Genomic DNA, 13,623 nt, shown 5'->3' with positions numbered 1-13,623 from the left:
TATACCGAGGGCGAAGAGTTAAGACTTTTTCCACGCTGTCTTATCTTAAACCTGTCTGAAAGACTGTATCATACGTTCACTATCGTGACTGGTTACTATATTGGAGAGTCTATGGCTCAGCTTGGTGGAGATCCCATCATTGAGACAGATGTATTGGGAAATTTTAAATAAATATAGTGTGGGCTTATAGACAGATTGTACCTGAATCCCTTGTAGCAGATATAAGTGGCAACTTTTGCCCTTGAATTTCACTGAAAATCAACCAACTTGCTCTCCTAATTCTTTTTTTACTTTCGTACCCTCAGAACCTCAACCAGAACCCTCGGACTTTGCTGCCTAAATTCTATGGACTGTACTGTGTGCAGGCAGGTGGTAAGAACATTCGAATTGTGGTGATGAACAATCTCTTACCACGGTCTGTCAAGATGCATATCAAATATGACCTCAAGGGCTCAACCTACAAACGGCGGGCTTCCCAAAAAGAGCGAGAAAAGCCTCTCCCCACCTTTAAAGACCTGGACTTCTTACAAGACATCTCCGATGGTCTCTTTTTGGATGCCGACATGTACAATGCTCTGTGTAAGACCCTGCAGCGCGACTGTTTGGTGAGTTTGTCGTATTTCCTTCTCTGCTAGACACCAAAAATCTCAATCACTAAAACAACTTGGTTGTTCTTAGGCATCAAATCTAGAGATGGGACTCTCTTCTTTAGCTCCATATGTCCTAGACTTCGTTTAAAATAACTTTTACATTAGATCATTGCTGTATCCTTACATTTTTTTACTTTCTCCCTATTTATCGTCCCCAGTGTGGCTTCATTTCCTTCTCTGCCTATCCTGGGCCTCATAATCATAGATTCTCCTTATTTTCATACCAGCACTATCCTTCCTCAGATCTTGGTCCTGCCTGCCAAATCCAAATTTATGTCTTGGAAGCTGAAGTGCTGCTGAAGAAAATCACACAACTGTATATACTGGCATCTCTACAGACTTATGATATCCAACTCCATTTGGGCCCTGAGTATTGCTTATCAATACATTTCCTGTTCTTCTCAGCAGAGATTTCAGATGATTGACACTCTCTTCAAATCATTTTCTCACTCCCATCCCCCAGCCTTGTTTCTCACCAAACTACCTTAGCTTTCTATTTTGTTCCATCCCTTTGTCCTGCCCCATCACCAGTTTATAAACATATCTGCACATACCATCCTTAGTCTCCGTTTTTTCCAACTTGGTGGCTTATTCCAGGTCAATCCCCTTTGTGCTCTACGTCCCATTCCTCCTTTTTCTTTAGGATCCTGCTTCTTAACTTGCTTCCTTTCCCTCCTCTGGCTCTAGTCTCTACTGATTGTTTTCTTTCTACACACAAACAGGCTTATCTCTTCTATCTTAAGGTTAGGTGGATTCTTTTCAACATCTTCATCTAATGATGCTTCTATCTCTCCTTTTCCTTTCTCTTCTCCTATTCCTACCTCAACCCACCGTGTCCTGGCTTTTGCTCTTACCACTTCAATTGAACTGCTCTCCCCAGTGACTACTTGATGCCAAATAGAGAGTGCTTCTTAGTCTTTGCTTGAATTTTCTGCAGCTTTTGACAGTTGACTATTTCGACTTTCTTAACAAGTCTTCTCTTCGGTTTTGTTACACCTTTCCCTACTGATTTTTCTACGTTTCTGATAGTTTTTTCTCAAACTGCTTTTGTAAGATCATCTTCCTCTACTCAGTCTGTAGTGTTGTCCCTCCTTGCCCTTCTTTGCTTACTCTACATCTGCTTCCAGGATAATGCCTATTTTTGTTGGTTGTAAGGACTAGAGAGTTAGTGGAACAGAGAGCATTTTTTATAACTATACATAAGAATCAGTCCTGTGCTCTCGTCATCCCTTACTTCACCCACCCAGCAAAACACCCTGAGTTGAGCTGCACCACCAAAGTGAGCTACTGGAACTAGTGGGAGTATCCCCTCTCCCACCCTATTCTGGGGTGGAAAGAGGGTTGAGAACTATACGATACAATCTAGGCTCCTTAATAAGACACATGTCACTGTCAGGCCGGTTATTTTCTAGCCCCTACTAACTGCTCTAATCTGCCACACCTATCCTTTGCATTTTGTTCTAGCAATACCAGATTTCACCTCCCTGCATGTAACATGCTGTTTTATGCTTCTAGGCCTTGCAATAGTCTTTCCTTCCTTTATTTACTTGGACTTAATTTCTCTCTAATTTATCCTTCATAAACCTATTTATGTATTACTTCCTGACCTCCACTATACTACTTCTCAATCATGTAAGTGCTTCTGTTGTTGCACATATTAGACTGTATTGTATTTATTTTTATATTTGTTCCCCATCCTTAATTACAATATCCTTGAGGACAGAAACTCTCTTGAGTATCTTGGTATCCCCATAAGCAGGCACAATGCCTACAGATGGTAGGGATTCAGTAAATATTGAACTGACTCTGCTCTGTCACAAAGTGTACTTTTACCAGACCTCCTTGTGGGTCTTTATAGCACTCATATGTATTCTTTGTTCCCTTGAGAATATAATGCTCTTTTCATGAAGAGATACAAGGAAAGAACAAACAAAGAGGATCTTGTGGCCTAGGCTGTGGTCTAATTTGTATTTATTTAAATGAAAGAAAGCTGAGGGGACTATAAATGAATAGAGACCAGAGGAGGTTAATACATCCTTTTCCAAGGAGTAGTAGGAGCAAAAGATAATCCTATGGTTAGCCCTGGAGGTTCACTTTCAAGAATAATTGGATCAGGAAAGCTGTGAGATCCTGAAAAAAAAAAATTCTCATGCCTCCCAAGGCTCATATCATGCTTTTTCATTCCATTAGGTTCTGCAGAGCTTCAAGATCATGGACTATAGCCTCTTGATGTCAATCCATAACATAGATTATGCACAACGAGAGCCCTTAGGCAATGAAGCACAACACTCAGTTGACACTCGCAGACCAGCCCCGCAAAAGGCTCTCTATTCCACTGCCATGGAATCTATCCAGGGCGAGGCTCGGCGAGGTGGCACTATGGAGACTGATGACTAGTAAGTAGGTTCAGGGGCATGAGGAAGGAGAGCATATTGATTCAGCAGTTAGGTCAGTAGCATTAATGCTTACAGAACCACAGAATGAGCTTTCTTAAAAGTGTGAAAGCAGGGGTCGGCCCCGTGGCTGAGTGGTTAAGTTTGCGCACTTCACTTCGGTGGCCCAGGGTTTCCACCAGTTCGGATCCTGGGCCCAGACATGGCACTGCTCATCAATTCGTGCTGAGGTGGTGTTCCACATAGCGGAGCCAGAAGGACCTACAACTAGAATGTACAACTATGTACCTGGGGGGCTTTGGGGAGAAGAGGAAGGGAAAAAAAAGAAGATTGGCAAGAGATGTTAGCTCAGGTGCCAGTCTTTTAAAAAAAATAAATAAAATGAAAGGAAGATGTTTTAAATTAGGGATTTGTAGTGCATCTGGAAGGAGAGCTATTCAAAATTAAAAGACTTTTAAAAAAGTACACTCAGAGTCTTAACATATGTCTGTACATTGTATTAGAATTTCATCAGAAAGAATTTTATTATAGACTTTTTTATGGAAGGCATCTTTCTTATCAATGTGGATCTATCAAGGAAGTGTAGTTATTGAAGTACCATAAATGTCTTTTAGGTGGTTTCATTTTTAAGGTATCCTTTAATATGACTCTCAAGAAGAGTGTCTTAGAGGACATAAATTAAAATATGAAAGTACTGAGGAAGTTTAGAGTTAATTGAGGGAGCATTCCAAAAATTGCTGAGTAGGGGTGATTTTAGATTCTCTTTGGTGGAGTTGGGGTGGGAGAGGCAGGCAAATGAGATTTGGAGAGAAAGAAGTTAAAATACATATTCCAGAGTGGTTCTTGGGGTTGGAGGAAGGTTCTCACTCTTCCCCAGTTTATGGAAGATGAGACAGTTATGTTTAGGTCTCAGTTCCATGCCCTGATTTTGACTCAGTTTCGAAGAAGCCTCTACCTGCTAGCCACAAGATTTTCTTACTCTTTTCTTCTTGTCTTCCCCAGTATGGGTGGCATCCCTGCCCGGAACAGTAAAGGGGAAAGGCTGCTGCTTTATATTGGGATCATTGACATTCTACAGTCTTACAGGTGAGAAGCATATGGATGGATCCCAAATTCGGGGGCAGAGTGGATGCAGATGACCATTCACATTTCTCTTTTAGATGGATTTGTCACCAGATTCTTCCTGGAGAAAAAACAATGAGTTGCAATCTGACTGCTTACCTCATTAGCTTTCAAATGTTGGTTTATTTCCTTGATTTTCCCTGTCTCCTGGCTTCCTTACCCTGTCACCTCCCCAAACATAATGTATACCTCTGTGGAAAGCTGACTTAGTCCTCAGAAACGCCAGGGTAGAATATGCCATCTGTCTGGCTCTTTGTGAAAAACCTGTGAGATGAGTCACTCCACATAGGGATACACCTGGAAACATGTTCCCTTTTTCATGGAGGAAAAACAAATGGGTCACTGTGTTCTGTGAAAAGTATTACCCTGAGGAACTGAGTCAATGAAGTGGTGGTGAAGGAGGAGCTGGAAATGTTAGACCCCAGTTTTGCTCCTGTAAGATTTCAGGTACTAATGAGGACTGGACAATACTTGATTTACGGATTTAGAGTATTATCATTCACTTTTTAACTCCCCTTCTTCCAGGCTTGCCCATCTATCCCTCTAGCTTTCCTTTTACAATAAATATTGTTGTCTCTGACTTGCCAGGGACATATTAACTACCCTTTTCCCGTTGGGGGATAATTGACTTACCTGGAAACAGCTTTGCTCTCCGTGCTGAATAAGCACTACCACGGCTGTTCTTTGGAAAGCCGGTGTAATGGTGGGTGTGCTTGCCTAGCTTCTGTCTTTTTAAGTTTCTCTATTACCATTGCCCCTTTAACTCCCTAAAATAGAAAACTATAAGGTCATTCATTTAAAAACTGAATGTGTGATATACGTTTTCCTTGGCAGGTTTATTAAGAAGTTGGAGCACTCTTGGAAAGCTCTGGTACATGATGGGGTGAGTAGCAGTCAGCTAGAGGCTCTCCTTTTTCTCCTCTCTCACATCTGATTTGCATCCTCAGTTTCTTCTTTCTTTCTTATCTTATTTTGTTTGTGAGTTCTACCCTTCTGCTAGGGTCTCAGCCTAGGGGAAAATGGCCCTTGAAATAGAAGGTCCACTTCCTGGGCCTCCTCCTCTCTAACTCTGTAGCCGTTTCTTTTGCTCTGCAGGACACTGTATCGGTGCATCGCCCAGGCTTCTATGCTGAACGATTCCAGCGCTTCATGTGCAACACAGTGTTCAAGAAGATCCCCTGTAAGTGGCTTCTACCAGATGATCCCCCAATGGCTCCCTTAATCCAAGAAATGGGGGGCAGGACACTTCTGTCAGGGAACTGCCAAGGCCAGAGGCCTCTCTTGCTCTGCCTACATCCTGTAAGAGCTGCTGCCCGTCCTTATGTCAGTCACTGTATCCCAGTCGTTTCTGAGTTGCTGCTTTCCCCCTGGCTCTCCCTACATGTGTCGTTGAGGTGAGGGGTATTTCTGGGAAATTGGTGGGGTTGCAAAAAAATGTGTAGTTGTGGGTGTACAATCCATGCCACAGGATAAGATAGGCAGAACTAGACTTTTATGGACAGAGATAGGCAAGGTTATTGCCACTGTTCTATTTTCCATCCATATCCCCAATGCCAACAAGTTCTCGGACTAGGATCAAATGGTTGGAGAAGCATTTACTGATTTCTGTTTAGCAGGTGTTCTTAGTCTCTTCCCTCAACTTTCTTGGTTGGGAAGTGCCAGTGTTCTTTCCAAACTTTCCATGCTGCTGCTGCTGGCAAATTTCAACTCCTCTTTCCCGTCTCCTCATCATAGGCATCAGTTGTCCCTCCGTGAGGCAGAGAAGACTTCGGCATGCCAGGACAGTCTTAAGACACATGGGAAAATCCTTTCAAAGTCTTTTCACAGTCATGTGTAAACAAGTATAAAGTATCATTATAGTGCTGTTTGTGTAAGTGCTATGAGGATGTAGAGTGAAAGCGTCAGCTGTCAGGTTTAACTGAAGGAAACTGTTAAAGAACAAGGGAATTACGGAATAAGAGTGGAAGCAAAGCAATCAAGCTTGTGTGTAGGTGGGGAGAGATATGTGTCCCCTTTCCTCTAGGTTTTCTGCTTTCCAAAGTGAAGTGAACTGAGAAACCCCCTCCTCTGAAGAGTAGTTTACAGGGCTCATCCTTGTTGGCATTAACCCTTCTTCCTGCTTTGCAGAACAACTTTGGGTTTGTGTTGGGGATGCTAGCAATTTGTATCTATATCTTGGTGACGGTTTCTGAGGTGGGTGCTAAGTAGGCTCTCTCTTTGCCTTTTGAAGTGAAGCCTTCTCCTTCCAAAAAGTTTCGGTCTGGCTCGTCTTTTTCTCGGCGATCAGGCCCCAGCAGCAACTCCTGCGTTACTTACCAGCCATCGGTCTCTGGGGAACACAAGGCACAAGTGACAACAAAGGCGGAAGTGGAGCCAGGTCAGCGCCAGGGCTGGGGTCCCCATGTGATTGGGTACTCCCCTCCCTTCTTCCGAGCCCTGTTTTATCTGCCTAGGGCGTCTACTCCCCCTTCCTGTCCAGGAAGAGCCAAGTTGCAACATATTTTTCCCTGTATTTCCCCGACCCCATTTTCTCTTCTTTTTTATTTATTGATTTTCTTCCCCTTTCTTTTTTCCAGGCGTCCACTTCGGTCGTCCTGATGTTTTACCTCAGACTCCACCTTTGGAGAAAATCAGTGAGGTCTCGACTATTCCTGACCCCTATCTCTCACCTGTAGTTGGAGAGACTTTGCAAATGCTAACTACAAGGTTGGTTCCTTGGCCCCTTTCTCCATATAATCTTGTCATCTCTCTCTTCAGGTCCTTGGGAGCCTCCATAATTCTGTTTTTTCCTGAGATCATTGTTTGTCTTCTGCTCTTCACTAGATTTTTGCAGGTTTACTGTCCTAAGAGTTCATCTTTAGTGATTTCGAAAAGTGTGTCAACATCTCTGCATCTTTAGGGGGTGGGAGGAAGCCTTTATGTGCAGACTTTTCTGATACTCAGTCAAAATACCCCAACTAACCCTTCATCTCCTGGTGTGTTAAGTGAGAATTCTCAGCTTAGGATTTAAGGCTGAAAAGATTCCTGGGCAGTGAAGACAATTAATAGTCAATTGTTAAAGGATCCAGTGTAAAGCTTGTGATTTAATTTTGTTACCTGATGTGTTAATTATCTATGCCATTATAATAAATTACCCCAAAGCTTAGTAGGTTAAAATAACAAACATATATCATAGTTTCTGTGGGTCAGGAATCCAGGTGCAGTTTAGCTGGGTCCTCTGGCTCAAGGTCTTTCGTAAGGTGGTAGTCAAGCCGTTGGCCAGGGCGAGGGTCTTGTCTGAGGGCTCAACTGAGAGGCTTCACTTCTAAGCTCATTTGTGTGGTTATTGGCAAGATCCAGTTCATTGTGGGGTGCTGGACTGAGGGCCTTTTCCTTGCTGGCTGTTGGCTGGGGGCCTCCCTCAGTTCTTTGCCATATGGGCCTCTCCATAGAACAATTCAGAACATGGCAACTGGCTTCCCTCAGAGTAAGCAAGTAAGAGTGCATGCACCTAAGCAGAAGGCACACTTTAGGTTACTTATTGTAACCTAATCTCAGAATTGACATCCTATCACCTGTACTGCATTCTGTTCACTAAATCTAGCCCACACTCAAGAGGAAGGGATTACACAAGAGTGTGAATACTAGGAAGCAGAGATCATTGGAGGGCTAACTTAAAAGTTGCCTATCACAATCTGCCCTCTGGCCCCCAATGATTCATATCCCTCCATGTGCAAAATACAGTCATTCCCTCCCATGGTCTCTGAAATTTAGTCTCATCCTATTACAGCATCAGCTCAAAGACCAGAATTTTGTCTTCTAAATTAGGTCCAGGTTTGGATGAGTTCCCCAAGTGTTGTTCCTTGAGTACAGTTCCTCTCAATCTGTGGGCCTGTTAAACTAAAGAGACAAGCTATTTTCTCCCCACACACCCAGCATACAGTGGTGAGTCAGACATTAGATAACCACTACATACCTTCCTGTACAAAAAGAGAAGAGTGGAGGCACAGGAGTCACTGATCTGTAGCTAGTCCAAAATGCAGCAAATGTTGGAGTTTCTTTGATCAGATCTCAAAATGTGGGACTAATTCCACATGGTTCTTGGTTCCACCCTTATTACTCTTGGTTTTGCTATCTGAGTCGTCCTTTTTCATGAAAGCTAGAATGTGTTTGCCAGCTGAGTAGTTTCTCAGCCTGCTTCTTGCCAGTAGAATTTTGGGGGTCCAGTGGTCTGTTTTCATTTTGCACTGTTTCCCATTCAGTCCAAGCTGGTAATATTTTTGTTGATGTAATACCCTCAAAGATTTTGTGGGCTTCCTGTCAATCTCATTGGGATTCACTCCATGAGACAAAAGCCACAGCCACAAATACCTTCTTGATAAGCCCTGTGCTTCCTGAGACCCTATTAAGTTGAGAGGATCTGAGACATTCCCTTAATCTTTTTGAATGGCTTTTTGTATGACTAAATAGTACTCTAAGGCACCAACTTCGATTTTTCTGAGGTCTTAAAAAATGTTATACAGTTATACCTTTGGCTTCACCTTTAAACTACATTTTTCTGGCAGTGCCTTGATTTTTTCCTTGCTTAGAAAGCCATTTCTTAATTTTAGTCTTGTTTGCTATCTGGAGAGGCTCAGAATTTTCAAAACCACGTTTCAGCTTTCACTAAAACTCTCCTTAAAGCCTACTTCCCTCTTCCAAAGCCACTTCCACATTTTAGATTTTTACTATAGCAGCATTTCACTTCCAGGTATAAAAATCTATATTATCTATTGTTGTGTAACAAATTACCCCAAAACTTAGTAGCTAAAAACAACAGATATTTATTATTTCGGATTTTATATGGCTTAAGAATCTAGGTGTGGCTTAGCTGGGTGCCTTTGGCTCAAGGTCTCTCAGGTGGTTGCAGTCAAACTGTCAGCTGGGGCAGTGGTCTCATCTGAAGGCTTACCCAGGGGAGGGTCAGCTTCCAAGCTCACTTACATGGTTGTTGGCAAGATTCAGTTCCTTGCAAGGCTGTTGGACTGAGGGCTCAGTTCCTTGCTGACTGTTGGCCAATGGTACTCCCTCAGTTCCCTTGTCATGTGGTCCTCTCCCTAGGGCAGCTCACAGCATGGCAGCTAGCTTCCCTCATAGCAAACAAATGAGAGAGCATGTGCCAAGAGGAAGCTACAGTCTTTTTGTAACCTAATCCCAGAATTGACATTCTATCACTGATGCTGCATTCTGTTCACTAGAAGAAAGTCACTAAATCCAGGCCACACTCAAGAGGAGAGAATTACACAATGGCATGAATATTAGGCGGCAGTGATCACTGGGTGCCTCCCACTCCTGGGAATTGAAGACAGAAGAGGAGGGTATTAGGAAATATTTTATAGAACTCCAGAAACTAAATAGTTAATTAAAACCATGTGCTTCTAAATCTAGTAGCTTCTTAGCCTCTTCTTTCTGAATCCTAAATTGATTCTGAAGTGGAATATGGAGAAGCAGTATACGATTTGACTTGAGAGGAGAGTCCCTTTCCTTTTTTATCTTCTAATTCTTCTCTCTGCCTCCATTTTTTTCTCCTATTAGTTCAACCCTCTTGGAAAAGCTTGAAGTTGAAGACTCATAGTTCACCCATGTGAGTGTCTGGGATGTGGGGGAGGTGAAAGCTTTGAAGGGTATAAAAGAGGATCACTGATAGAATGGAGCAAGGAGTTAACTGGCAAGGTTAGAGGGACTGGGTGCCCCCTAAATCTTGCTTTTTAAAATTTTGTGTTTTTGGTACCTTGTACTTGGAAGCTGAGGCTGAAATAGAAAATTTCTTAACTCTGCCAGCCAGGTTGAAATTAACTTGAATTCCATTCCTACCTCCTTATCTCCACGTCCTTAACTTTACACCCTTTCCCTTTTCAGTGAGCAAAAAAACTCAGAAGACCTGGAACAAGATTCTGCTGTCTCTTGTGATCCCAAGATGTCAGCCTTGCCCCAGCAGTGCTGAGTTTTCTTCTTGGTCATCAAAAAAGGAGCGTAACGGAGACTAGGGGAGCTCTCTATCTCCTTCCCGAAGAAGAACCTCTTCTCCTTCCCCTTCCTCATGAATGGGCATTAGTGCCTCGGACAGTTGAGGACAGCTGCATCCTCTCCACTCCTGAGTTGGGCGGCATGAATTTTCAACTGGCCAACCTTGGGTTCCACAATTGAATTTTTTCAAATCCCCATTCTTCCTGCTAGAAGTGGGGTTGCTGGACTTGGTGGTTTGGTGGTTTTCTTCCCCCTCATGCACCTTTCACTAGGAGCTGGACTCTTAATTTCCTCAGGACAAACTGGCTGGCACATTATCCCCACCTCAGCTCTTTCTCTCTGGAAGAAGACCCTGTAATCTTTGTAAAGGTTTTTGGGGGAGTAAGGTATTTAACCACCTCCCAGCTGCCTTCTTTTTTTCCTTCAAAGAGGGAAAGAAAAAGTAGTGCGCAGCATACGATTTGAAGCCAGACAGTTTCAGATCAGAACTCCAGAAGTGTCAGAGAGATGGCTATTCATAACGTTCCCTCAGAAGAGCCCTGGTGTTTGAGAAACAGAAGTGGGGTGGTTGCTCTGCCAGGAGCAGCTCCTCTTTAACTCCTCCTCTCTTGATGAATTTCTTAAGGCTGAAGGAATGGAGAGAGTGGGACATGGGGTAATCTTTACCCCTTTTTTTTAAAACCATAGGGCAGTCATGGGGGTAGAAGATCAGAGCCCTTCCTAAGCAGGACCCTACTCACTGCCAGGCTATAATGATTATTACTGTTTTGCAATTTGAAATGTATTCTGGTTGTTTTTCTAAATATGAAGGCTTATCAAATGAATTTTAGATCCTTCTCCAAAGGAGGTTTCTTCCTTGCTCTTCCCACCTATTCCGACAGTATTCTGCTGTTCCTGGAGCTGCAGTGAAGAGTGGGATACCTGTGTCTGTTTAATGGCAGTCCATATCTATGAGGCTGGAGAATATTCTCTTAAACTCGTGGGGAGCCAGCAGATTCTTGCTTCGGTGAGGTCATTGCTGTGCCACATGCCCTGCCCCCTCTCTTCATGCAGCGAACTTGGAAATGGGCGCTATATAATCCTTTTCCTCCCCATCTCCAGGTATGTGGTTCTCCATGTGATCCTCCTACTCCTGTCAGGGCATGAAGGGGGCCTGGCGTCTCAGGCAGATTGTTGAATTCCCATACTATCCCCTTTCCATCCCACCCTACCTTGATAGTAGGTTAGCCCATATCCTAACTGTCTATAACTGTCTATATTAGACACCCCCAGCCAGCTTCTGGCTGCCTGTCTTTGCTGCCATGTTCTTTTTTACAAGAAGGAAAGAAACAATTCTTGCTATTTTTTTCATAATTTACTATTTATGATGTATTTAAGTGTTTTATTCAGGACAGAGTTCTGTAGGGGATGGGAGGGAATATTTGAGGGAGGTTGGGTCTTAGGGAAGGGAATGGGAACTCAGCATTTTTATGAAATGTCACTATTTGCCACTACTTTGTATTGTTCACAAATGGCAAATGCAATATAAAAGTGATGAATATCTGGTTTTAATCTATTAAACTTTCATCAGTTATTTAGACCTCTTGTTTCTTCCTGGTTCTTTTTCATATAATATCTACTCCATGCTCCTACCCCAGCACCCAGGCTCAGTTTTGTTCATGTTGCCCTGAACAAATGCTGCTTGCTTTCCAGTTTCCCTCACTCCAGCTTCAGTCTAACTCAAGCTGAGAGAAATGGCTTCATTCCAGCCACCCCTTCCAACCTAACAACTTGAACTTGACAAAGAAAAGCTGTGAAAGGATATGAAGGGAACTACTGTAGGTCTGTTGCCTAGGTTGCAGCCCACTTTAACTGAGGGATTTGGGGATCCAAAGCTCAAACTCTTACTCAGGTTTAGGAGAAGAGGAGAGGGACAGTGGGAAAAGCAAGCTTGAGATTGGTTGGCCCTAGGATTCCCTCCCTTTCCTTCCCCTGACTTGGCCCTAAGGTGTCACTCTTAGAAAGCATAAAAGCTGCTTCCCTCACCTCTGTTGTTTCCTCTTGTGTGAGGTTGAGCTTAGGCTCTTTTGCAGTGGTGGGAAACTAGACAAAAAGGGGGGGCTTTGGAGAGGAGCAAGTTAACTAAATATTGCTCTTTTCATACCACTGTTCCCTATCTTGCTAAGATCATTCTACAAATATTTAATCACCAGCTAATGAGCAATGCACTGGGCAACTCGAGGTCAAAAGAAGTAATCGACCTTCAAGAGTTTACAGTGTCCAAGAGGAGTGCACACACACACGTGTGTACACAAAAACATCAGATGTGATACAATTAAGGATTTCAATTCTCTGAAAGACTGGTACAGAACATAACGGTGGAAGAAAATTAGAGGTTGCTGTGGGCTAGAAGCGTTGGAGAAAGTTTCACTTGAGCATGAGAGCCTAGAGGTATGAGAAAAGCAATGCAGAAGGAGACCTGAGTGAGAATACTGGAGCAGGAATAGGTGGAGGTAACACTGGAAACCCTGACTGCTGGCTGAGGAATTTTTATTTTAAACAGGAGGCAATAGGGAGCCGTAGGATGTTTTTGTACCTAAGTAGAATGTAGAACAAAACAAAATGATTCAGAGAAGAATCTGTTGGCAAAGTTCTATCCAAGTGGGTAGATAAAGCAGACTGGTTAGACTATAATAATTTAGGTGTGAGGTGGTATGGGCCTAGGATGATTGTGATATCAGTTGGAGAGGAAAGGAGAGAATTGAGATGGTAATAAAGCTTTATGATAGAACAAGTAATAGGAGTGAAGGGGTAATTGGGAATTCTCAAAGTTTTGAATTTTGAGTTTAAGCCACAGGTTCAGCTCTCCTTTAGGCTGTATAAGGAGAAAACTTTTTCTCTAACACAAATTGACTCCAGGGGCCAGCCCAGTGGCACAGTGGTTAAGTTCACACAATCCCCTTCAGTGGCCCAGGGTTTGCTGGTTCGCATCCCAGGTGCGGACATGGCACTGCTTGGCAAGCCATGCTGTGACAGGCGTCCCACATATAAATTAGAGGAAGATGGGCACAGATGTTAGCTCAAGGCCAGTCTTCCTCAGCAAAAAGAGGAGGATTGGCAGCAGATGTTAGCTCAGGGCTAATCTTCCTCAAAAAAAAAAAAAAAACAAAAAGAAAGAAATTGACTTCCAAACATGTTTTAGGCATAAATGGTCATTCTGCTACCCTTACCTTCTCACTCCCTGGTCAATTTATGCAACTGCTGAGTGGGTACAGTAGATACCCTCTTATGATCAGAAGGTCCCTCTAGTGGTGAGCAGCAGCTGCTACTTTATAAGTATGCTGCAATCTATTCAGATACAAGTAGGGCCTATTAGTGTAAAACTTCTATAACTAAAAGTTAGGAAAATCAAAACCGTGGGATAATAAAGCTGGAAATCCTGGTCTAATGTTTTACTCTTAAGCATGTCAGTCTCGGCTATTCTGAAAGTTATT

General features: G+C 43.0%; 1 protein-coding gene across 19 annotated transcripts in view; it reads left to right on the top strand.

Annotated features, from left to right (window-relative positions):
* PIP5K1A (phosphatidylinositol-4-phosphate 5-kinase type 1 alpha) overlaps window positions 1-11,729 on the top strand; it is a 36,452-nt gene extending 24,723 nt beyond the window's left edge. For 8 of the 19 annotated variants that reach the window (XM_070607053.1, XM_070607051.1, XM_070607050.1 and 5 more), the window contains 9 exons: window positions 306-605; window positions 2,841-3,046; window positions 4,046-4,129; window positions 5,000-5,048; window positions 5,261-5,345; window positions 6,396-6,542; window positions 6,742-6,871; window positions 9,719-9,767; window positions 10,043-11,729. In XM_070607053.1, coding sequence (XP_070463154.1) covers window positions 306-605; window positions 2,841-3,046; window positions 4,046-4,129; window positions 5,000-5,048; window positions 5,261-5,345; window positions 6,396-6,542; window positions 6,742-6,871; window positions 9,719-9,758 — 1,041 coding nt within the window. In that variant the 3' untranslated portion in view covers window positions 9,759-9,767; window positions 10,043-11,729. The remainder of the gene's footprint in view (window positions 1-305; window positions 606-2,840; window positions 3,047-4,045; window positions 4,130-4,999; window positions 5,049-5,260; window positions 5,346-6,395; window positions 6,543-6,741; window positions 6,872-9,718; window positions 9,768-10,042) is intronic. The other 11 variants (XM_070607065.1, XM_070607063.1, XM_070607061.1 and 8 more) reach the window with 2 other exon arrangements.
* Window positions 11,730-13,623: the final 1,894 nt, after the last annotated feature.

Source organism: Equus przewalskii, unplaced genomic scaffold (genome assembly GCF_037783145.1).
Source record: "Equus przewalskii isolate Varuska unplaced genomic scaffold, EquPr2 ChrUn-10, whole genome shotgun sequence".
Classification (NCBI taxonomy): domain Eukaryota; kingdom Metazoa; phylum Chordata; class Mammalia; order Perissodactyla; family Equidae; genus Equus; species Equus przewalskii.
The sequence above is the reverse complement of the archived record's forward strand: the minus strand, read 5'-3'. Positions and strand labels throughout refer to the sequence as shown.